The sequence below is a fragment of the Saimiri boliviensis genome, chromosome 3 (assembly GCF_048565385.1).
Source record: "Saimiri boliviensis isolate mSaiBol1 chromosome 3, mSaiBol1.pri, whole genome shotgun sequence".
In the NCBI taxonomy this organism is placed as follows: domain Eukaryota; kingdom Metazoa; phylum Chordata; class Mammalia; order Primates; family Cebidae; genus Saimiri; species Saimiri boliviensis.
Genome location: NC_133451.1, coordinates 104,540,972 through 104,566,123, shown reverse-complemented (window position 1 = coordinate 104,566,123; position 25,152 = coordinate 104,540,972). Strand labels below are relative to the sequence as shown.

General features: G+C 40.7%; 1 protein-coding gene across 8 annotated transcripts in view; it reads right to left on the bottom strand.

Moving 5' to 3' along the window:
- Positions 1–25,152, bottom strand: part of ALPK1 (alpha kinase 1) — a 151,173-nt gene that overhangs the window by 57,425 nt on the left and 68,596 nt on the right. For 4 of the 8 annotated variants that reach the window (XM_074396571.1, XM_039468440.2, XM_039468441.2 and 1 more), the window contains 3 exons: positions 20,789–20,869; positions 12,532–12,752; positions 7,939–8,093 (listed from right to left, as the gene is read on the bottom strand). In XM_074396571.1, the coding sequence (XP_074252672.1) occupies positions 7,939–8,093; positions 12,532–12,652 (276 nt within the window). In that variant the 5' untranslated portion in view covers positions 12,653–12,752; positions 20,789–20,869. Of the gene's footprint in view, positions 1–7,938; positions 8,094–12,531; positions 12,753–15,947; positions 16,082–20,788; positions 20,870–25,152 lie in introns of all 8 variants that reach the window. The other 4 variants (XM_074396569.1, XM_074396574.1, XM_074396570.1 and 1 more) reach the window with 3 other exon arrangements.

Genomic DNA, 25,152 nt, shown 5'->3' with positions numbered 1-25,152 from the left:
AGTGATGGGCTGGAGGGGAACTTGGGAGGGATTTAGAAAGTAAGACGTGCTAAGCGTGGTGATGGAGTAGGTATGTCAGGCAAGGGAGAGGAAGTTGACGAGAATGACCTTGAAGTTCCCAGCTTGTGCTACTGGACCCTGAAAGAAGACCTTATCTGAAAAGAGGGAAGAGAAGGACTGTGAGTTTGAGCTATCTGTAAGACATCCAAGAGGCACACATCAGCCTCCCCTCCTGTGCTCTGTCTCAGGTAAAGGCATCACTGCTCTGCCCATCCTGAGACTGAAATCCTATCCTTAGTGCCCACCCTGTCTGTCCAACCGGTCACCACACACTGTTTGTTCTGCCTTTAACAAGTAGCTCAGCTCCCTTCCTCATACTTCATTTTCCTGATCTGCTATCTTATCTAGGGGACCTGAACAAAACACAATTGTTGCAGCCTCAGAAACACCAGGCATTTGACTGGATCAGGGTTCTTTCTGAGACAAACTTAGGTTTTCAGATCACAGCAAGATCCAGAGCTTCCTGAAGTAGTCAGGGCAAGAGTAGGAGCAATCAAGGCCCCTGGCCATGGCTGTGACCAACCACTGGTATCTCAGCATCTTAAAAGCAAGCATAGGCCGGGCGCAGTGGCTCACGCCTGTAATCTCAGCACTTTGGGAGGCCGAGGCATGCAGATCACCTGAGGTCAGGAGTTAGAGAGTCAGCCTGACAAACATGGTGACACCCTGCGACTGGTAAAAATCAAAATTAGCTGGGTGTGGTAGCTAACGCCTGTAATCCCAGCTAATCAGGAGGCTGAGGCAGGAGGATCACTTGAACCTGGGAGGTAGAGATTGCAATGAGCTGAGATCGTTCCAGCCTTGGCAACAAGAACAAAACTCCCTCTCAAGAAAAAAAAAGATACAAAAATTAGTTGGGCATGGTGGCAGGTGACTGTAATCCCAGCTACTCGGGAGGCTGAGGCAGGAGAGTCACTTCAACCTGGGGGTGGAAGTTGCAGTGAGCCGAGATGGCACCATTATACCCTAGTCTGGGCGACAAGAGTGAAACTCCCTCTCAGAAAAAAAAAAAAAAAAAAAAAAAAAAAAATGCCAGCATGGCTCTCCTGAATGGAAAGAACAGAGCTGTCCATAGATGGGGAATCCAAATTGTGACTTTTCAACAAGCTAATTAACTTCTCTGAGCATTAATTTTCTTAATTGTGAAAAGGGAATTATAACAGGTCTCTTTAAGATCATTTTATAGTCATAGCTGAAAGAACATAGATTGAGCAACTACAACATATTAGGTCAACACGTAGGAAGAACCATTCTAATAAGGTGGACTTTCACAAGGGTTGCTCTCTCTCTTCATTATTGTAGTTTTCCAGGACATGAATTGGGTCTTCTATTTCTTCTACATTTCTCTCAGTGTTCTAGCAAATGTCTGGCATATGTTGAATGAATGAATGCATAGTTTATCTTCACGTGTGTGTGTGTGTGTGTGTGTGTGTGTGTGTGTGTGTGTTTGCATCCTGATGAAAAAGATTTCTGCTATTAAAGATCCAAAGCACATAAGATGAAAAACCTGCTTGAGAAGATCAGTTGCTGAAAGAATCATAATCCAAACAGCACCTGTTACTGCTTTTGAATTCTCTATTATTAATATAAAAACCAGCACCTAGAATAAATATTCTAAAATTGGTTTTTACATCTTTAACCAAGAGTTTATTTGTGGAGGGAATTTTATTGTTTCTATAACTTTCTTTAAGTTGATATTTCATTTCCTAATACATTCATACTTCGGTTTCTTTTGCTAAAGTCTTTTCTCCAGCCCCTTAGCTCACATTTTAGTCACACTAGGCATTTTTTAAAGCATTTTCTGCAATCTTGCAATGACTAACTCTTATATTTATTTATGTTTATTCATGTTTTAAATTTCACCATTGTAATATCTCAAGTAGTTTAAACATAAAAATATCCACAAGTCAAAGGCACCAAGAGAATATGAAGAGGCATATCAGAAAAAATATTCTGACTATGCAGCCATGAAAAGGAATGAGATCATGTCTTTTGCAAGAACACAGATGGAGCTGGAGGCCGTGATCTTTAGCAAACTAACACAGGAACAGAAAACCAAATACCTCATGTTCTCGCTTATAAGTGGGAGCTAAATGATAAGAACTCATGGACACTCGGAAGGGAACAACACACACTGGGGCCTAGCAGAAGGTGGATGATGGGAGGAGAGAGACAATCAGGAAGAATAACTAATGGGTAACAGGCTTAGTACCTGAGTGATAAAATGCTCTGTACAACAAACCCCTGTGACACAAGTTTACCTATGTAACAAACCTGCATGTGCACCCCTGAACTTAAAAGTTAAAAAAATTCTTGGAACTAAATTGATCAAATTCATTCATCCACAGGGATTTTCCATAGAATAGCATAAGGAAACAGCTAAACACTTATTATTATTACGATGTCTCTTCAAATCATTTCAAGGGGCTGGGTGTGGTGGCTCACGCCTGTAATCCCAGCACTTTGGGAGGCCAAGACAGGTGGATCACTGAGGTCAGGAGTTCGAGACCAGCCTGACCAACATGGTGAAACCCTGTCTCTACTAATAATACAAAAATTAGCTGGGCGTGGTGGCTCATGCCTATAATCCCAGCTACTCAGGAGGCTGAGGTGGGAGAATCACTTGAACCCAGGAGGCGGAGGTTGCAGTGAGCCGAGATCTCACCACTGCACTCCAGCCTGGGGGACAAGAACGAGACTTCATTTCAAAAAAACAAAAATCACTCCAAGGCACCACAGATATTTTCCAAAAATATTGACAGCATCAGAGCTATCAGATTACCCATTTTTCGTGGTTGTAGAGTTGAAAAGGACATGGAAAAATAAATATTCTCCTTCTGAGCCTGCTTCACATCCTTGGACTGTGCTTTTAGTGCCAACCTACAAAAATTATCTAGTGTCTCTGTGAGTGAGCACCCCAGTAAATCCAGGGCTGACTGAGAGCAGGTCCCTCCCTCCACAGAAATAGGCCAGTCTCCCTCCAGCATCAGGACCCCCAAACCAGTGCAGGGGATGTTCAAACTCAGGGGCCACCACACAGTTCTTGGCCTTGCAGTCCAATCTGTTCCCACTTGCAAATCCAAACACAGCCTTTACTCTACCTTTTGAAAGCTTTACTTTCAGATTTTCTTTTAATTCATTAGCCATTTTTTTGTTGTTGTTTAGAAGAGTAAAAACTACAGAAAAAAAAAAATCGCCCAAGGTGGCATCCACACTGAGCCCTTCCCCGGTATCTCAGCATCTCAGCAGCAAGTTAGCATTCTACGGGTTTTCCTAGCTAGCACGCCACCGCCATGGCCCAAAGCTGAGTTAAACAGAAGCTAACACTAAATGCCTTCAATACTTTTTGAAAAATCCATCAAAGGTTCTGCTGAATGATATTTATAAGGGCCTTACTGTTCTCTTTCACAGACTGAAATGCCCTTCTCCGACACTTGAAAAAAGTTGCTCATGCTTTTCATCTTTCCCTCTCAGAGTGTAAACATTGTTTTGAGTGAAAAGAGCTGAAGGAGCGCTTACTTTCCCTTGAAATTTTATTTTTAAATAAGAGAGGGAGAAAATCCTTTTTCTGACTAATACTAATAATACAGGTCAAAGTGTCAGGCGATATACAATTAAATGGAAAACAAAAAAGGTTCCCCCTCTCTTTCCCACAGTACAATGGCACTGGAATATAAATTACCGATGAAGATGAAATAATACTTCAAAGCCTGTAGGGCAGGGCAGCTCGGTGTTTACAAAGTATTTTCTATGGCACGATGAGACATTAAAGATGATGGTAACCCATGGACTTGAGGGTGTTGCTGAATAGACCGAAACTAGCATGAGGTAGGATTTTAGGTCCCCGTAGCCTGTGACCCCGTGATATGCTTTGTTTTACATGGGCAGCTGCAGTTATCAACAGATGTTTCAGCAATAAATAATTGGTATCATCTCGGAAAAGACCCGTCTACCTGGGGAGAGGGCATAATACCCAAAACACTGCCCAGCTATTACAGCCACATTAATCTCACATCTCTTCAGGTTTCTCAGGGAGCGTACTGCAGGTGTTTCTTCTGGGAGAGCGCGGACAAACTCTCTCAAGTCAGCAAGCTTTGTGTGGAGTGTAAAGGAGGTTGGCCCCTGCCATAAATTTCTGTCTGTGGCCACACACCAAAGGAAAAGGGATTGGAGAGTCGGGGAGGAGGGGAGGAGAGCGCTGGGGAGGGCGGAAATGGAAACACGGTGGAGACCAGAAAGCAAAACACAAAACATGTATCATTTTTCTTGGTTAAGTTCAGCCTAAGAGAATAACATTATAAATGACCCTTAATTTTACCAACTGGTGAACTGTGGAAAACAATTGTTTCTGACTTGCCTTTTACTTAAGCATTCTGTGCTCAACTTCGATCTGTTATTTGTGGAATTAAAAACATAGTGTTTATGCTCTAAGTACAATGCTAATTTTAAAAACAGGGGAAACATTGTATGGGAAGGATTCATTTCCAGGTAAAAAAAAATCACAGAAAGTTTATATTTATGAATAAACTCTAAGAAAAGAGAAAACATGAAAAGACAAATTTGGTAATCTTTTTTAAGTGAGAGTAGAATGTCACAATTAGTCAGTTATTAAAATATGACCATCCAGCTCTGATAAATGCTAATATTGAAACTGACCAGATTGAGATACAATGAAAAAAAAAGATGGAATTTATTCAAACTATTTTTAATAATCCAAGATACTAAAAATAGGCTTTAGGAGAGCCTGACTCACAGGGTGCTATGGTTCTCCATATTTACAAAACAGTGGTTTAGCAATTGTGCACTCAGGGTTTGGCACAACAGGAGAGCATCCTAAAAGTCATTAGGAGGTGTGGTTGCTTAGTTTATAGCTTGTTGGGCAAGCTAAAGAAAATGATGCTCAGAGTTCAAAAAGCTACCCGATTAAATATATTAGAGACTGAAGACGGCCTAATAGCCCATTAGAGCTGCTACTGAGTGACCTTGTGAGCTGGGCTCAAATTTCTTAAATTCCCTCTGCCTCTATTTCTCCAGTTGTGAAATTTGTGTGGTATAGAGAGGCATAGCAGGAGGTATCGTAAGTGGGCTCTTAAAACAGTCTACCAACTATGAGCAGCTTGTTTCCCAACTCACATTAAACCCCCAATACAGCCAGACTTAAATATTTAAAAACATCGTTTTCAGTTTTTAAGCTAACATCACTACCAGCTTTAAATGCAGGGGAGGAGGGGTCTGGTGATTGCAGAATGGAGTGAGGGGAGTAAAACCCCAGTTATAGTGATGTGCCACATCTCCGGCACTCAGCCTATGTTCAAAAGTCAGAGAAACCTGCTAAACCCAAACATCAAAGTAGGAGTCGCTCCGTCTGCGAGGCTGCTTTGCCCTCGCCTTCCTTGGAAGGTTTGTAAAGTCCTCGCATGCCACTAGGCTAATTACACAAGGGATCTCAAAGCAAGTAAAACAGCCATCAGTTCTTGCAGGAGGGCTCCAGTCTAAGCAACAGTTCCCAGAATTGATGGAAAGGAGATTTTTTTCTCGGATTGGTCTCCTGCAGTCTTCTCACTGGATTCTCCCTACTTCTTACCTTACCCGTCTCCACTCTATCCCCATTCAGTCTCTCTGCCTTTCCCCCATGCTCTTCACTCTACTCTTCCCGGCAGAGCAGTGGTTCTCAAACTTTAGCACAAATCAGAATCATCTGGAGGGCTTGTCTAATGCTGACTGCTGGACTCCCATCCTTAGGGTGTTTGATTCGATTCAGTAAGAGTTTTTGATTTAGGCCTAAGAATTTGAATTTCTGGCCAGTTTTCAGGTGATGCTAATCTGTTGTCTGGAGGTCTCACACATTCATAGCCACTGCTTTAGAGATGCCCTGTCCGATAAAATGGCAGCCTTGGCCACATGTGACTATTTATATAGAAATGAATAAAAAAATAGATAAAACTAAAAATTCAGTTCTTCCGTCCCATTCACCATATTTCAAGTGCTCGAGAGCCATCTGTGGCTAGTGGCTACCATATTGAACAGCACAGCTGTAGAACATTTTCATCATCAATGCAAAAAGTTTTACTGGATGGCCTACAGCTTGCTTTAGATACAATAAGCAAATCTCATGGCTTCTACCTGTGCTTTCAAGCTCGTCACCTGGTGCCTCCTGATGGAGAATTGGAGTTGGATGAAGGAGAAGGCTGTAAGTCACAATTTCACCACTTACTGGCCTGCTCCCCTAGGCAAATTAATCTCTCTGCACCTTAATTTCCATGTTCATAAAAGAGGGATTATAATGATAATACAGGAGATCCCCAACTTACAATGGTTCAACTTATGATTTTTTTTTTTATTTTTACGATGGTGTGAAAGCAATATACATTTAGTAGAATACAGCCATTCTGTTTTTCACTTTCAGCACAGTATTAACTAAATTACACAAAATATTCAATACTTTGTTATAAAATAGACCTAGTATTAGATGATTTTGCCCAACTGTACACTAATGTAAGTGTTCTGAGCTTGCTTAAGGTAGGCTAAGCTAAGCTATGATGTTTAGTAGGTTAGGTAATAAATGCATTTTAAATGTGTAATATTTTGACTTATTGTATTGTCAACTTATGATGGATTTATTGGGGGCAACCGCATTATCAGTCAAAGAGCATCTGAATCACTCTAAGGCATTTAGAATTAAATGAAATAATGCATGTGCGAGCACTTTGTAAACTCTATATTGACATATAAGTTATAGCTATTATTTTATTCTACTTTTACGCTAACACTGACCACATTTATTTAAAACCCCTGGCTCACTGTTGTATTCTTTTTAAGTATTCACTTTCCTTTGCTTGCAATCCCCAGTCTGCTTAACCTGTTTTGTTTGTTTTTTAAGAGGATGAGAGAGGTGGGGTTTTACTGTTTCCATTACATCTCTAAAGATGCTTTTTGTGTGTCTATAGATCAGGGAGTCTTTCCTAGATTTTTTGCTTGAGTGGGCAAAGACAATGCCTATATATTTATTTTGGGATGACTCAAAAATACAATCTTACGTAAACCAATAAAGTAGAAATTTTAGAATATTGTCATGCTTGAGATCATGCTGGAGATCATGCCTGATCTCCAGATGAATGTATTTTTTATTTGAGAAAAGATACATATAAACTAGCAATCTTTCTTCCTTGACAATCATCTGAGAGAATGTGGGTAAAAAACAATGCTACTAAAAAGGAAAATGGTACTCCCTATGTCATCCCCAGAACCAGAGCCTGAATCCTGAGCTGCGGTCTGAGTTCCGGTGCTACTCCTCAGGCTCTCTACTATCTGGCATAGAGGTACCAGTTCAATTAATTTCCAATAAATGAGTTGAGAAATAAGCATGTCAATGACTTTGAATTGATGCTTCCTGAACAGCCTTAATCTTGAGGATACAAGAAAGTGAACAGGACCCTACGTGGGGCTCAGGGAAGAAATATGCCAGACTTCAATAGCTTAGACAGCAAGTCACGCTGATGAAACAATGGTGCATTGATTTTTTTTTAAGCTACCCAACTTTCAGAAAGTAGCATTTCAAGATTAAAATGCTGTGAGGAATGGTGAAACCAAACCTGCTTCTCTGGCCCACCAAGGATATTTCAAGATGACAGGGTTCATGTTAGACCCTCTGATCACTCTTCACTTTTACTGGATTTGACTTTACAACCAACACAAGATCTTATGGGCCAGCCATGCTTTTCAAACAGCTATTTCCCCCACATTAGTCAAGCTGGCAGACTTGACCATAAGGGTAGGGGTCTGTCTTGTGCTTCAAAGAAATTTAATCTATTAGACCACTTAAAGTCTAAATGCCTCACTTAGGGATGTCAGAGGAACAGGTGGTGTGGCTCTTCCTACCAGTAACTGCTGCAACCCGGCGCCAATCACATCCTTCAGGTTTGTTTTGTCCTCTGGGCCCACGGCTTGTTTGTACTGCCACTTTTCAGGCACGAAGGGCCACTTCATTTCCTTTGCCTCCTGGATCAGGGTCCTTAACTCGCCGGGGAGTGAAGCTGAAAAGGTCAGAGTTCAGGTAAGGAAATTGCAGTCAAAGAAAAGGCTGTTGAGCTACCAATGTTATGATGAAGCACCTCAGTGGCAAAAAAAAGAAAAAAAAAGAAAAGAAAAACCTTTTCCCTGCCTCTTGCTGGCTGGTCTAAGCGGTTGGTTCTGACTCAAAGAATAACAGTGAGGAGCTATCTGTCAGGGGTGGCCCTGGACTACTTTGCCCTACAGGTAAATTGGGGTAGTCAGGCATTAAGAAAGGTTTTTAGCAGGAAGTGAAGCACTTTAGTGACTATCTCTGCATGAAGAATCAGAGAAAGGAATGAAGGAAATATTATTTTCCCTGTAAAATGAGAAAGGGACAGAAATGGAATGGCATTTTTGGCTTGTGGCAGGTGGGAGATGCAGTGTTAATTTGTATAACCTCTTTTTGCTTCCCTAAGACTTCACTTTCTCACCCCTTCCATATGGGCTACATTTGAATACAGACAATAACTATGAAAAAGACAAATGAGATTTGAAATGGTGTAAATTAATTGTGAAATGGCTCTGCTTCACATTAGTAGATATATTAGATCTCTTAATGGGCACCAAATCTACTTAGAGTGGTTCATAATCTCCTACACAAACTTTGGAAACCTAAACAGCTTGGCAACTGCAAAATGTTTCTTAAGTTTGGCACCCAAAACAGGCTTGAACTGACTAGAGGGTATTTATAGTTCTGCTTAAGCACTCAGTGAGTTTGCGCAAAAGTTTTGCTGCAAAACTTTCTGTGTTTGACTACACTCCACCTTCTACTGTGTATGAATGTAATATATGGTACATGCACCACAAGACCCTCTCCTAACACTAGAAAAATTCTGAATTCTGAAGTACACATGTGATGCCAGAGTTATGAATAAAGGATTATGGACCTGCGTACATGATTGCTGGCTATAAATCTCTAGGTACTTGTCTCACAACCCTCTCATACTCAACATCCAAAAATAAACTCATCTCCTTTTTCTAAAGCTGTTTTCCCTTCTAAATCTCTATTGTGATGACTGGCACCACCATTTACTAAGTTCCCCAAATCTGAAACCCAGGTGTCAGTCTTGACTTTGTGTTCTCTTTTCTTCCCCAAACCTAATTGGTTGTCAAATCCTGTGCCGCCTAAAATCCATTTCCTCCTCTTCCTAGGCAGTAATTCCTGCCTGAATTGTTACCTGCATCTTGCTCCATCCACTTCATCTTGCACATTGTCGATCCTCATTTTTCTAAAAACAAAATGGAGCAGTCCATTGCCCTGCATAAAAATCTTCAAAGGTTTTGCAAATCCTGTTCTGGTTGTTTGGATCGCCTTCCCCCAGTGCCTTGTGACCAAATTCCGGCCCACCGACTTAGGCACTCAAAGCAAACATTGCCACTGCTCACCAGTCTGCTGTGAGCTCGCCGTGGAATTGAGTGCCCACTCTGAGCACTCCCAAACCCAAGGGAGCAGGCTCTTTTCAGCCTTCATCCCACTGCTCTGTAACTACCTCTGTCTCTCACTGGACTGTTAGGTCCCTGAAGGCAAGCATCATGTCTCAACATTTGTATAAGTCACACCATGATGGGTGAAAGACCAGTATGATTAAAAGACAAGGTTCATCTTGTAGCTGGCCCTTTGAAAATATTTTTATATCATCTATTAAAAAAACATGGTTCATCTAATATGTATGTGAAACATACTAAATACAGCAAAAGAGATACGAATGACAGGAAGAACGAAAGAAAAAAAGAGAGGGAAAACCTAACTTGATCTGTGATCCCTTTTTACGAACCATTTAGCCACCAATTGGGCCAATGTAAGGACGTTTTCTAGTGGGGAAGGACTGATTGGCATTGAGGGGATATCACATGGGCCATACCAATGAGTGATTCACCTTGATTGCCAAGGATGGCTTGCAGGTTTCACACTGAAATTACCACCCCTTATCCCCACTGAGCAGTCCAGGACTACTGAGCATCTACTGTGTGACTGATGGCATTCCCCCTTGAAAGCTGACCCACAGGATTAGGGACATGTGTGGCCACATTCTACTGGAAAGCCTGGCCCTCTTACAGTCACTGACATAATTTCAACCTCTAAAATTGTTTTCAACATAGTTGTAGGGAACATTTCTTCAAGAGCGTTTCTAAACAGTTATGGATGGGATGACAATTTAGTCCTGTTTGCTTAGGACAGTCCTGTGTGGTCCTCATTAACGGTGCTCCTTTTCATTCTCAGAAGTGCCCCAGTTTGGCTAATAAATTATTTAAATTATTTGAACACTGAGTCAAAATGAGCAGTCACATGACAAAGGAAATATGATTTCTGGGTTCATAGAAGTTTATCGTACTTTGGACTGAATAGTTTTAAGGTTTTCAGATTTCTTCACGGTAATGGAAAAGTCTGTTCTCTGCAACTAACTTGTTTCTGCCTCCCTTTTGGTTTGCGCCCTTTCCCCACACCTCACGTCAGAATGTCCTGCGGGGTACCCGGAAATAAGATATGCCTCTAAACGAGGTTTTTAAAATGTATCTCTGGATTTCAGTTCCTTCTCCATCTCTGGGGAAGTTGCCGGGGTAGTCACCCGTGCTGACAAGGACAATTTCTGAGGGAAGAGGAGGGGGTCGAGAGGCGGGGGGAGAAGAATAAAAACCTCAGTGTTTGTGTTGCAGTCTGCTGGCTCGCCCCGCTGCCATAAGTGACCCTGTACTAATGCCTTTCTCTGGGAGCACATGCGGTGACGACATCGGTGGCGGCACGACCCGCCTGCTCGAGCCGCTCCGCAGCCACCTGCCGAGGGAAGGGCTCCGGTGCAGGCTGCACCCCCTCCGCGCGGTGGGCCCGCGTGGGACGCGCAGCGCCGCCCTTCGGCTGGGCCGATGCTGTGGCCGCCAATGGCTCCGCAGAGGAGGCGGCCTTCCGCGTCCGTCCACTGCGTTCAGCCAACGCCGGGCAGTCAGCCCCAGACCCAGCGGTAGTCTCCTCTGCCTCTCCGATCACTGACTTCCCCGAGCAGCTTACCTGAAGGGCTGTGTCTAATTTAGTGATTTTACAGCCGTGATTTGCCTTATCTGGAACTAAACTGATTACTTCTCCTATTCTGTGGCACTCGGGAAGAAAAAAAGAAAATGCGACTCAATTGGGAGCTCAGTCTTCACTAGGGAGAACACAAAGCTTAAAGGAATTTGGGCAGAGGAAGACAAAGGGTGTGGTGTAGTAAAAGGGCGAGAAAAACTTCAGTGGAAACAACAGAACACAACACACCGCCCCTGGGGAGAACGAGGGCCAGCCATAGAGCATATTCTCTAGGTGCCAAGTACCTGCCATTCCCTGACAAAGGCTGACATCTGTGAGAGTGATCTCAGGCTGACAGGCGCATGGAGCCAGGAAGCAAAGTCACACATTGCTGTCTTATAGAAACTGAGGCTGTGAAATGACTGGACGTAGGCTCTTTTGTCTCGAAAGGAGGACAAATGACAGGTTACAAATAATTAAGACTTCCATAGTGCCCTTGTAAAAATGTATGTGCCTGTGTACAAGAACTCAGGAGAAAAGACTTTCCCAGAACCTTTTCCCATTACATAATGAACAGCCACAGCAAAAAAACAAGGCGTGTGCATTTTCTTTGGGAATCTTATTTCTGTGAGGAATAGCAAAGTGCTAAAAATACTGACAGAAATATTAAAAGCATGTAAAAAAGACAATACTTATGGAAGTGGAGGAAAATTTATTGAAATGCTAAAAATAAATCTAAAAAAAAAGGGTTGCTCAAAAACTGTTTAAAGAAGAAATAAGAATTACCTGAACTTTCTAGACTTTGTGATGGGAAATTCCCAATGAGTTATCTAAGACTCTGAATGACACAATCAATGAAATGATCAACAAGCCAAATTCTTAAACTCTGATAATGATGCAATCAGTATTTACCGAGATAAGAGAATTTATTTTACAAATGGCGTGAGAATATAGCATGAGGAATGTATTGGTGACTAAAAAACTGAGATTGGACTGGTGAGATGACATATTTGTGGAAACCCTAGAAATCTATGGAAACTGATGAGGCAAAAAATCCTAGTTTGAAAAAAAAGTATGTGCCACCATTCAGAAATTGCTTCAATTTTTTAATAATTGAAATTTACGTGCACCAGCCAACTTGGACCCTTTGTTCTTCTTGAACTAAACTGTTTCTTGTTGCCTCATGTTTACTGAAGCCTAAAATTAGAACTGACAGCAATTCACTGCAACAAAGTGGGCTTCCTCCCCTGCCCGTCCGCCTGCAGCCCATGTCCCATTCATGCCCTAGAAATCCACTCATCTCTCGGTGGTCATCTGCCAAGAGAAGAAAAATAGGGCAGAGATGAGAACGTGTCGTTCAGGCAAGAGAGAGGAGAGTGAACCTTCTGGCTCACCCCTGGTGCCTCCCATCAGAACCTCACCTCTGCAGTGCTGGTACTCGCTCTTGTCCTCTTCTGACACGTCTGGTGCTTCCAACAAGAGCTGGTCCAGCACTTGCTTGCACTCTTCCAGTATCGTGGCTACAGCTTTTTGAGTATTCATGATGATTACGATGAATTGGGAGTCCCTGGGTCTAGGGTGATCAATTACCTAGGAGAAGACATTGATTCTCAATAAAACAGCCCCTTGAAGGCTGAAGTACCTGGTGAACAAAAGAAAGAGAAAGATGATTAACTGAAGCATCATCAATTATCTGTAAGACTCAAGCAGGGAGGGATAATAGGGCAAGTGCAGGAAAATACATGACAGCCCCTGAGGACTTTATTAGAGGAGTGTGTGAAATTACTGCAGGGCCTGGCTAGATGGGCAGCACCTCGAAGGCTTCAGAGCACAGAAGTGAGAGGAGCCTCGTACAGACCCTGGTTATCCACAGTGACATCAGTGGAATCACAGGAGCCAAATGAAATGAATGTACTACATGATTTATTTATCTTCTGCATACTTCACATCAGTGCCTCTGGAGCTCAGAGGCACCACACTCTGCTCTCTGGAAGTCTACAGGAAGCATCTGGCGAACAGTGCTAATATCAGACACTAGTATACAATAATATGAAGTTGACCACTCCGTAACCCACTGCTGATTTCCCCTGTGCAGTATTCATCATAATATTTAGCATGATATAATTTAGACCAAGATAGGCAATGACAGATGCCAAATTTAAAGCTCTTCACTGCCAGGCACATTACCAAGTAAAATAGAGAATTGATATCCCAGAAAACCAATGTCCTAAATCTATCGTATGGATGGATCTGTCATATGGATCTACTTATATTGTCATTTAACATACATGCAGTTGAGAGATTGCTTATGAAAGCATTAGTGTGATCAATGAGTTACTGTCATCAAGGTTATTTCAAGAAAGAAATAACTTACCAACAGCACAAAACGTGCTTGACAAATAAATAGAAAAACATTATTCGATTAACACAATTTTTGTCTATCTTTCTTTTGTTAAAGTATTACATTGTAAACAAAAGACAGGAAGTTATTCTCTTTTAGACATTGCCAGAATAGATAGCAGAGCTGCTGTCAGGTTTAGATACTCCTGGAGGGCATGTAGAATTTTACTACCGAAGTGAGAGAGTCTGAAAGGGAAGAAAGTAGCAGACATATGGATGGCTTCTGTTATTCTCTCTGAGTTTACGCATGCAATGAAGTAACTATTGAAAATATTAAAGCAGTGAATTACTGTGTTAGTGTTGGGATTAAATGTGCTCTACTACCCAAGGGTTTCTTAACTAACTTTAAGAACTTTGTTCTGAATTTGAAATAGCAAGAAAGTCTTTCTCTCTCTCTCTCTCTCTCTCTCTCTCTCTCTCTCTCTCTCTCTCTCGTTTTCTATTCTACGACTTAACAGCAGCAGAAAATGAAAGCTGAGCTAACTGTGTAATCTAAATTTTGTGTTATTCATGCTAACCTAGCAGGTATACTCCGTAGCTCCATATACATTGTGTTTAAACACACACATGCATTACACACACATTACACAGCTAGAAGTGCCAAAGCAAAGACTGAGGTTATTACAAGCTTGTTTCATTTAAAATATTAATGTATTTGTTGATGAAGAACACAAGCAGAGTGCTCAAATACAAAATTCGTGTTACTTGAAAGGGCATTCCCTTAAATGAGTCCTGAGGAATTAGTCACTAAGAGCAAGTCTGTCCATTGGTGTCTCTGCATCATTTTTTGGTAATTCTTGCAATGTTTCAAATGTTTTCATTATTATTATATCTGTTATGGTGATCTGTGATCAGTGATCTTTGATATTACTATTGCAATTATTTTGGGGCACCACAAACTGTCTCGGAGCCAGCAAACTTAATCCATGAATGTTACATGTCTTCTGACTGCTCCACTGACCACTCATTTCCCCGTCTCTTTCCCTCTTCTCAGGCCTCCCTATTCCCTGAGACACAAAAATCATAAAATTAGGTCACTTACTAACCCTACCATGGCCTTTATGTGTTCAAGTGAAAGAAAGAGTCACACATCTCTCACTCTACATCAAAAGCTGGAAATGTTAAGCTAAGAGAGAAAGGCGTGTTGAAAGTCAAGATAGGCGGCCAGGCACGGTGGCTTATGCCTATAATCCCAGCACTTTGGTAGGCTTAGGCGGGTGGACCACGAGGTCAAGAGATCAAGACCATCCTGGTCAACTTGGTGAAACCCTGTCTCTACTAAAAATACAAAAAATTAGCTGGACATGGTGGTAAGTGCCTGTAGTCCCAGCTACTCGGTAGGCTGAGGCAAGAGAATTGCTTGAACACAGGAGGCGGAGGTTGCTCTGAGCCGAGATCACGCCATTGCATGCCAGCCTGGGTAACAAGAGCGAAACTCCGTCTCAAAAAAAAAAAAAAAAAAAAAAAAAAAGAAAGAAAGAAAGTCAAGATAGGCCAAAAGGTTAGTTAGACAAGTTGTGAAAGCAAAAAAAATTTCTTGAAGAAAATTAAAAGTGCTACTCCAGAGAACAAGTAAGTGGTAGGAAAGTGAAACAGCCTTATTGCTGATAGGGAGAAAGTTTAATGAATAGAGGATTAAACCAGCTGCAGCACTCCCTTAAGCCAAACCCTACTCTAAAGGAAGGCCCCAACTCTCTTCAATTCTGTGAAGACTGAGAGAGGTGAGGAAGCTGCAGAAGAAAAGTTGGAAACTAGAACAGGTTAGTTCATGAGGTTTAAGGAAAGAAGCCGTCTCCATAACTAAAGTACAAAATGAAGCAGCAAGTGCTGATGTAGACGCTGCAGCAAGTTACATAGAAAAGCTAGTTAAGACCATTGATACTCAACCTGGGCACCACAGGGAGATGCTGTTTCTACAAAAAATAAAAAATTAGCTGGGTGTGGCGGTGCACACCTGTGGTCCGAGCTACTCGGCAGGCTGAGGTGGGAGGATTGCTTGAGCCCAGAAGATTGAGGCTGGAGTGAGCTGTGATGCACCACCACACTCCAGCTGGGTGACATAGCAAGACGCTGCCAAAAAAATTATACATATATGTATAACTGATGAAGGTGGCTACACTAAACAACAGATTTTTCAATGGTGACAAAACAGCCTTGTGTTGAAAGAAGATACCATCTGGGACTTTCATATCTCAAAGGGAGGAGTTAATGCTTGGCTTCAAAGCTCTGAAGGACAGGGAGACTCTCTTGATAGAGGCTAATGTAGCTAATAGCTTTACATTGAAGCCAGTGTTCATTTTCTGTTCTGAAAACCGTAAGGCCCTTAGGAATTATGCCTTCTGCCTGTGCTCTATAGATAGAATAACTAAGCCTGGTGACAGCATATCTGTTTACAACATGGTTTATTGAATATTTTAAGTTCCCTGTTGAGACCTACCTCTCAGAAAAAGGGATTTCTTCAAAATATTATTGCTCATTGACATTGTACCTGGTCACTCCAGAGCTCTGATTGAGATGTACAAGATTGATGTTGTTTTTATGCCTGCTAATACAACATTCATTCTACAGCCCCTAGGTCAAGAAGTAATTTAGACTTTTAAGTTTTATCATATAAGAAATACATTTCATAAGGCTATAGCTTATAGTGATTACAGCTTATATCTTTTACAGTAATTCCTTTGATGGATCTGGACAAAACAAAGTCCTCTAATGGACCTTCTGGAAAGGATTCACCATTCTAGATATCATTAAGAACATTCATGATTCATGGGAGGGACAAAAAAAAAAAACCCAATAACAGGAATTCAGGAGAAACTGAGGCCAAACGTCATAGATAACTTTGAGGTGTTCAACACTTCAGTGGTGGAAATAACTGCAGATGTAATGGAGATAGCAAGAGAACTAGAATTAGCAAAGCCTAAGATATGACTGAATTGCTGCAATCTCATGATAGTTTATTGAGGGTTTTTAGCATAAAGGGCTGTTGATTTTTGTCAAAGGCCTTCTCTGCATCAGTTGAGATAATCATGTGGTTTTTGTTGTTGGTTCTTTTTATGTGGTGAATTATATTTATAGACTTGCATATGTTGAACCAGCCTTGCATCCCCAGGGTGAATCCTACTTGATCATGGTGGATAAGTTTTTGATTTGCTGTTGCGATCGGCTTGCCAGTATTTTATTGAAGATTTTTGCATCTGTGTTCATCATGGATATTGGCCTGAATTTTTCTTTTCTTGCTGAGTCTCTGCCAGGTTTTGGTATCAGGATGATGTTGGTCTCATAAAATGATTTGGGAAGGATTCCGTCTTTTTGGGTTGTATGGAATAGTTTCAGAAGGAATGGTACCAGCTCCTCTTTGTATGTCTGGTAGAATTCGGCTGTGAACCCATCTGGACCTGGCCTTTTTTTGGGTGGTAGGCTCTTAATTGCTGCTTCAACTTCAGACCTTGTTATTGGTCTATTCAGGGTTTGAATTTCTTCCTGGTTTAGGCTTGGGAGGATGCAGGTGTCCAGGAATTTATCCATTTCTTCCGGGTTTACTAGTTTATGTGCATAGAGTTGTTTGTAATAATCTCTGATGATGGTTTGTATTTCTGTGGAATCTGTGGTGATATCCCCTTTATCGTTTTTTATGGCATCTATTTGATTATTCTCTCTTTTCTTTTTTATTAATCTGGCTAGTGGTCTATTTTGTTGATCTTTTTGAAAAACCACCTCCTGGATTCATTGATTTTTGAAGGGTTTTTTGGGTCTCTATCTCCTTCAGTTCTGCTCTGATTGTAGTTATTTCTTGTCTTCTGCTAGCTTTTGAGTTTTTTTGATCTTGCTCCTCTAGCTCTTTCATTTTTGACAATAGGGTGTTGATTTTCAATCTCTCCTTGATTCTCCTGTGGGCATTTATTGCTATATATTTTCCTCTAGAGACTGCTTTAAATGTGTCCCAGAGATTCTGCTATGTTGTGTCTTCATTCTCATCGGTTTTGAAGAACATCTTTATTTCTGCCTTCATTTCATTGTTTATCCAGTCAACATTCAAGAGCCAGTTGTTCAGTTTCCATGAAGCTGTGCAGTTCTGAGTTAGTTTCTGAATTCTGAGTTCTAACTTGATTGCACTGTGGTCTGAGAGACTGTTTGTTATGATTTCTGTTCTTTTGCATTTGCTGAGGGGTGAATTACTTCCAATTATGTGGTCAATTTTAGAGTAGGTGCAATGTGGTGCTAAGAAGAATGTATCCTCTGTGGATTTGGGGTGGAAAGTTCTGTAAATGTCTATTAGGTTTGCTTGGTTAAGGTCTGAGTTCAAGTCCTGGATATCCTTGTTAAATTTCTGTCTCATTGATCTGTCTAATATTGACAATGGGTGTTAAAGTCTCCCACTATTATTGTGTGTGAGTCTAAGTCTCTTTGCAATTCATTAAGAACTTGCCTTATGTATCTAGGTGCTCCTTTATTGGATGCATATATATTTAGGATCGTTAGCTCTTCTTGTTGCATTGATCCTTTTACTGTTATGTAATGTCCTTCTTTGTCTCTTTTGATCTTTGTTGCTTTAAAGTCTGTTTTATCAGAGACGAGAATTGCAACTCCTCCTTTTTTTTGCTCTCCATTTGCTTTGTAAATCTTCCTCCATCCCTTTATTTTGAGCCTTTGTGTATCCTTACATATGAGATGGGTTTTCTGGATACAGCACACGGATGTATTTTGGCTTTTTATCCAATTTGCCAGTCTGTGTCTTTTGATTGGGGCATTTAGCCCATTTACATTTAGGGTTAATATTGTTATGTGTGAATTTGATCCTGCCATTTTGATGCTAGCTGGCTATTTAGCCCGTTGATGCAGTTTCTTCATTGTGTTGATTATCTTTACCATTTGGTATGTTTTTGGAGTGGCTGGTACCAGTTGTTCCTTTCTATGTTTAGTGCCTCTTCCAGGAACTCTTGTAAAGCAGGCCTGGTGGTGATGAAATGTCAGAGTACTTGCTTGTTCATAAAGGATTTTATTTTTTCTTGACTTATGAAGCTTAGTTTGGCTGGATATGAAATTCTGGGTTGAAAGTTCTTTTCTTTAAGGGTGTTGTATATTGGCCCCCACTCTCTTCTGGCTTGTAGCATTTCTGCTGAGAGATCTTCTGTGAGTCTGATGGGCTTCTCTTTGTGGGTAACCTGACCTTTCTCTCTGGCTGCCCTTAGCATTTTCTCCTTCATTTCAACCCTGGTGAATCTGACGATTATGTGCCTTGGGGTTGCTCTTCTTGAGGAATGCCTTCGTAGTGTTCTCTGTATTTCCTGGACTTGAATATTGGCCTGCCTTGCTAGGTTGGGGAAGTTTTCCTGGATAATATCCTGAAGAGTATTTTCCAGCTTGGATTCATTCTCTCCGTCACATTCAGGTACACCTATCAAATGTAGATTAGGTCTTTTCACATAGTCCCATATTTCTTGGAGATTTTGTTCATTCCTTTTTACTCTTCTTTCTCTAATCTTGCCTTCTCGTTTTATTTCATTGAGTTGATCTTTGACCTCCGGTATCCTTTCTTCTGCTTGGTCAATTTGGCTGTTGAAACTTGTGTATGTTTTGCGAAGTTCTTGTGTTGTGTTTTACAGCTCCATCAATTCACTTATATTCCCCTCTAACTTGTTTATTCTCGTTAGCATTTCGTCAGATCTTTTCTGAAGGTTCTTAGTTTCTTTGCATTGGGTTAGAACACGTTCTTTTAGCTCACAGAAGTTTCTTATTACCCACCTTCTGAAGCCTGATTCTGTCAATTCATCACACTCATTCTCCATCCAGCCTTGTTCCCTTGCTGATGAGGAGTTGTGATCCCTTGTAGGAGGAGAGGCATTCTGGTTTTGGGGGTTTTCTTACTTTTTGGGCTGGTTTCTTCTCATTTTTGTGGATCTATCCACCTGTCATCTTTGTTGTTGTTCACTTTCAGATTGGGTCTCTGAGTGGACATCCTGTTTGTTGATGATGAAGTTATTTCTTTCTGTTTCTTAATTTTCCTTCTAACAGTCTGGCCCCTGTGCTGTAGGACTGCTGAGGCCTGCTCCAGGCCCTGCTTGCCTGGGAATCACCTGCAGCAGCTGCGGAACAGTAAGGGTTGCTGCCAGTTTCTTCTTCTGCTATCTTTGTCCCAGAAGTTTACCCACCAGATGTCAATCTGAGCTCTCCTTTATGAGGTGACTCTTTGGATATACAGGGGTCAGGGAGCTGCTTGAGGAGACAGTCTGTCATTTATAGGAGCTTAAGTGCTGAGCTGTGTTCTCCACTGTTCATTCAGAACTGCTGGGCAGGTACATTTAAGTCTGCTGCAGCAGAACTCATAACCGCCCCCCCCATTTTTTTCCCAGGAGCTCTGTCCTGGGGAGTTAGGGCTTTATTTATGAGTTTCTGTTGTGCTGCTGCCTTTTTTCAGGCTGCCATGCCCTGTTAGGAGGTAGCCTAGTCACTGTCTGCCTACAGAGGCTTTGCTGAGCTGCTGTGGGCTTCATGCAGCTGCTGTGTGAACTTTCCTGCCGTCCTGTTTATACGGGTGTAGTTAGAACTGCCTTGGCAATGGCAACCCACCTCTATAATGGTCGACTCTCTCTGTAATGGTGGACTGCCTCAGCAAAGGCGTACTGCCTCAGCAATGGCAAACTACCTCCATAGTGGTGGACTGCTTTGGTAATGGTGAATGCCCCTTCCCCACAGAGCTGGACTGTCCTGGGTTCAGCTGTGCTTGCTGTGAAACTCTCAATCCAGAGCATTTCCGATTTCTGTTTTTTTGTGGGGGTGGGACCAGTCAAGCCTGATCACCTGGCTCCCTGCCTCAGAGCCCCCCCCTTTTTTTTCTTTTTTTAATTGAGCAATCAATTGTGTCTCCCAGGTGTTCCAGTCGCCTGTTGAAAAGGTGCCGGGATCTCTGTGATTTCCTGTGCAGTGCCCCACTATGCTGGCTGAAACAGCCATGCTGAGATTCATGGCACTTTTTTGCTCAGGAATCTCCTGGCCTGGCTCCCTGTTTCAGTTCCCTTTTTAGTCAGATGAATGGGTGACTCTGTCTCCCAGGAGCTCCAATTGCCAGCTAAAATGGCACCCGGACCTGTGTATTTTGTACAGAGAACTGCTGTGCCAGGGTGCCGGCCCAAACAGCCCTGCCAGCAAAAGCAGCCATACCGGCCAAAACAGCCACAGTGGCCTAACCAGCTGTGCTGGCGGCCCATGGGGCTCCTCTGCCTGGGAATCTCCTGGTCTGGGTGCAATAAAAATCTGTCTGGAAATGTGGCGTCCACTCACCCTCCGTGCTTTCACTGGGAGCTGCAATCCTGAGCTCCTGCTAACCGGCCATCTTCCATGGTGTTTGTTAGCGTTTCTAAGCTGCAATAAAAGGGAGAAGAAAAATATCAGAACTTTCAACCAGAGCGATGGTATTAGAGATGTAGAAAACTGGACAGAATTGAGAGCTGTTTGGGGAATAAATGCTATATTGGCATTGGATGGATATGAATGTTATTTAAAAAAATGTACCAGTTTCTGCTTCACCATAGCTCAAAACTTAATGGGCAATGTTGCCATGTTTTGAGACAAGGAGTGTAGAAGAGATGGTCTAGGAAAAGACATAACTATGTCTTCTATTCTGTATTTCTACCTATAAAAGTAAGGAAGATAAATCATATTATCCACAATAAGAAATCATATTTTAGCCAAGACGACATTTCTAAAAAGGAAGAAGAGATTTCCAAGGTAATTCATATTTAGTACTTGGAACTCTCCAGAAATGTGCTGAAGACATTTATACTTTTTGAAAGTCATAACATTTTCCCTTTCTCTGTAGAATTCAGAGGAGACAATAGGAAGAAAATACTGTAACATGAGAAACACTTTGGAATCCAACCATCTGCCCAGACTTGTATGGTTCATTGTTAGGCATAACAGAGGCTGGAGCCCAGGAACTTTCCTTCAGGCAACAGTCCTGCTGAAAATTTTGGTCAACTTCATTTATAAAAGAATCATTTTCAATCTTGATACATAACAGTTTTTGCTCCCTGGAACTGTGGCATTCTGTGAGCTGTATATTGTTTTTAAATTTAAATCATCGGAGTCCCCCAATATCTTTGGTAACCAATGAATTACTTTTTCTCTTTTAACATCCCTCCCCTGTATCTTGTTTCTTAGAAATCAAATAGAAAGGGTCCAGGAAAAGCAATCAGACATACAAACAGATAATTCTAGAATAAATACCCAACAAAGTTAGAATGATACACTTTAAGGCACAAGGGCACACTCACAGCTAACTAGTCATGTGTTTATATATTCTGTGTGTGATTGGCATGTAAATTCTTTGGTTCTATTGGTAACTTAGAATTTAGCTGAGTGACTGAGTTATGGGATAAATGACATATCAGCCAGTGTAAAAATTAAGCAAACCAGTGGATTATTCAAAGTCCCATTTCTTTTAGCATCTGTGTTTGAGTCTTTTTCACTGGACAGTTAGTACTCTATTAGGGAATAGGTCAGAAAAAATAAAATGACTCCAAATATATGCCATTGTCTACTGATTGCCACTGCTACTATAACCCACTAGCCAGCTAGTCAGAATCTCCAAGCTAGAATATGTGGAGAAGAGTAAAGAAGTATGAGTGATGATCTTTACTGTCAAGGAATTTATCATATAATTAGAAGGATAAGATGCAAATATATTAAAAAGTAAACTAGATAATTATGCAGGGCATATAATACACAATTGTACTCTGAATGCTTAATTTAAATTATCTATGTTGGAGTTCAGTTAATCCTTGGTTAGATTCGCGAGCAAGCCCACAGAGCCTATTTAATTCATGTATAATTATTCTAAAACAACTTTTCTCTTCTTTTTCTCTTTTTTTCTTTTTGAGATTGACTCTCGCTCTGTCACTCAGGCTGGAGTCGAGTGGCGTGATCTCGGCTCATTGCAAACTCTGCCTTCCAGGTTCAAATAATTCCTGTGCTTCAGCCTCCAAGTAGCTAGGATTACAGGCATGCACCACCACACCCAGATAATCTAAAATGACTTTTTAATCTACACTCATTTCTCACATTGTTTCTATGAAAAAATGTATTCTGGTCTCCGATGTACAGCAAGAATACATTTCTCTATCAGACACCAGCAATGACAATCCAGCATAAGCAGATTAAGAATCAGAATTTCTAGAAATACAACTATAATAACTAAAATTTTCAAATTAAATGAATGCATAGATTTGATAAAAGAAATATTCACTCTAGGCCAGGCTCAGTGGCTCACACCTGTAATCCCAGTAATCTGGGAGGCCAAAGTGGGTGAAGCACTTGAGGTCAGGAGTTCGAGATCAGCCTGGCCAACATAGTGAAACCCTGTCTCTACTAAAAATATAAAAATTAGCCAGATGTGGTGGTGTACATGGTGGTGCAATAAATTATAGGTGGCCAGCTGCTTGAGAGGCTGAGGCAGGAGAAACTCTTGAACCTGGGAGGTGGAGGCTGGGGTGAGCCAGGATCATGCCACTGCACTCTAGCTTGGGCAACAGAGCAAGACTCTGTCTCCAAAAAAAAGAGAGAGAGAGACAGCTCTAGCTGAAGATATAATTTTTGAAGTGGATAATAAATCAGAACATATCACTTAGGATTCAAATGAAAAAAGGCAAAGAAATAGAATATATGAATAGAGGCTAAAAAACAGGTAGAAAAGGTCTAACATATTTCTAATCAGAGTCTTAGATGAAAAGAAAAGGGAGCAGCAGTAGAATCATTTGGAGAGATAATTATGACTGCAAATTTTTCGAACAGGAAACAGAAATATAGTATCTTTTTGTATCCATGGGAGAACGGTTCTGGGACTCTCCTCAGATACCACTTTCAAAGGATGTTCAAGTCTCTTGTATAAAATGATGCAGTATTTACACATTCTCCCCTTATTTTAAATCATCTCTAGATTATTTATAATACCTAATATAATGTAAATAGGTATGTTGTGTTTTATTTTTGATTTTTTAATATTTTTATTTTTTTTACCATTAGAAAAACAACTTTTATTATAATTATTTGTAAGACGGAAACTAGTAAAAAATACAGATAAAAAGGAAAACTGAAATTCTCCTTGATCTTAACGTTAAAAATAACCAGTTAATATTCTGATGCATAGTCTTCTGTTCTGTTTTATATGCATATACATGTTTTTAAAATTATAGTTGGGATCAAAAGTGTTTATACTGTTTCATAATCTACTTTTAATTTACGTATTTATTTATTTTATTTTAATAGGTTTTAGGGGAACAAGTGATGTTCAGTTACATGTCACAAGTTTTGGGGAACAAGTGGTGTTTGGTTACAAGTTCTTTATTGCTGATTTCTGAGATTTAAGTGCACCCACCACCCGAGCAGTACACTGTACCCAATGTGTAGTCTTTCATCCCTCACCCCTTTGCACCCTTTTCCCTGAGTCATCAAAGTCCATTGTGTCATTCTTATGCCTTTTTGTCTTCATAGCTTAGCTTCCACTTATGAGTGAGAACATAACAATGTTTGGTTTTCTATTCCTTTACTTCACTTAGAATAATGGTCTTCAATTACATCCAGATTTCTGCAAATGCAATTATTTCATTTCTTTTTATGGCTGAATAGTATTCCATGGTGTGTGTGTGTGTATATATATATATATATATAGCAGTTTTTTTATCCACTCATTGATTGGTGGGCATTTGGACTGGTTCCATATTTTTGCATTTGTGAATCGTGCTGCTATAAACATGCATGTGCAAGTATCTTTTTCATTTAATGATACCCGGGAATGGGACTGCTGGACCAAATGGTAGTTCTACTTTTAGTTCTTTAAGGAATCTACACACAATTTTCCATAGTAGTTGGACTAGTTTACTTTCCCACCATCAGTGTAAAAAGTGTTCCCTTTTCACCACATCCACATCAACATCTATTATTTTTTGGTTTTTTGATTGTGGCCATTCTTCCAAGAGTAAGGTGGTATTGCATAGTGGCTAAAATTTATATTTTCTGATCATTAGTGATGTTAATTAAGCATTTTAAAAATATGTTTGTTGGCCATTTGTATATCTTCTTTTGAAAACTATTCATAACCTTAACCCACTTTTTGATAAAATTGTTTGATTTTTTTCTTGCTGATTTGAGTTATCTGTAGATTCTGGAAATTAGTCCTTTGTTGGATGTATAGGTGGAGAAGATTTTCAAGTTTGTCTGTTTACTCTGATGATTGTTACTTTTGCTGTGCAGAAGTTTTTTAGTTTAATTAATCTCATTTATTTATCTTTGTTTTTGTTGTATTTGATTTTCTTGGGTTCTTGGCCAAGAAGTCTTTGCCCAAGTCAATGTCTAGAAAAATTTTTCCAATGTTATCTTCTAGAATTTTTATGGTTTCACATCTTAGATTTAAGTCTTTAATCCATCTTGAGTTGATTTTTATAGAGCGATGAGGATCCAGTTTTATTCTTCTACGTGTGGCTAGCCAATTAACCCAGAATTGTTTGTTGAATAGGGTATCATTTCCCCATGATAGGTTTTTGTTTGCTTTGTTGAATATCAGTTGATTGTAAGTATTTGGCTTTATTTCTGGGTTCTGTATTCTGTTCCATTGGTCTATGTGCCTATTTTTATACCAGTATCATCCTGTT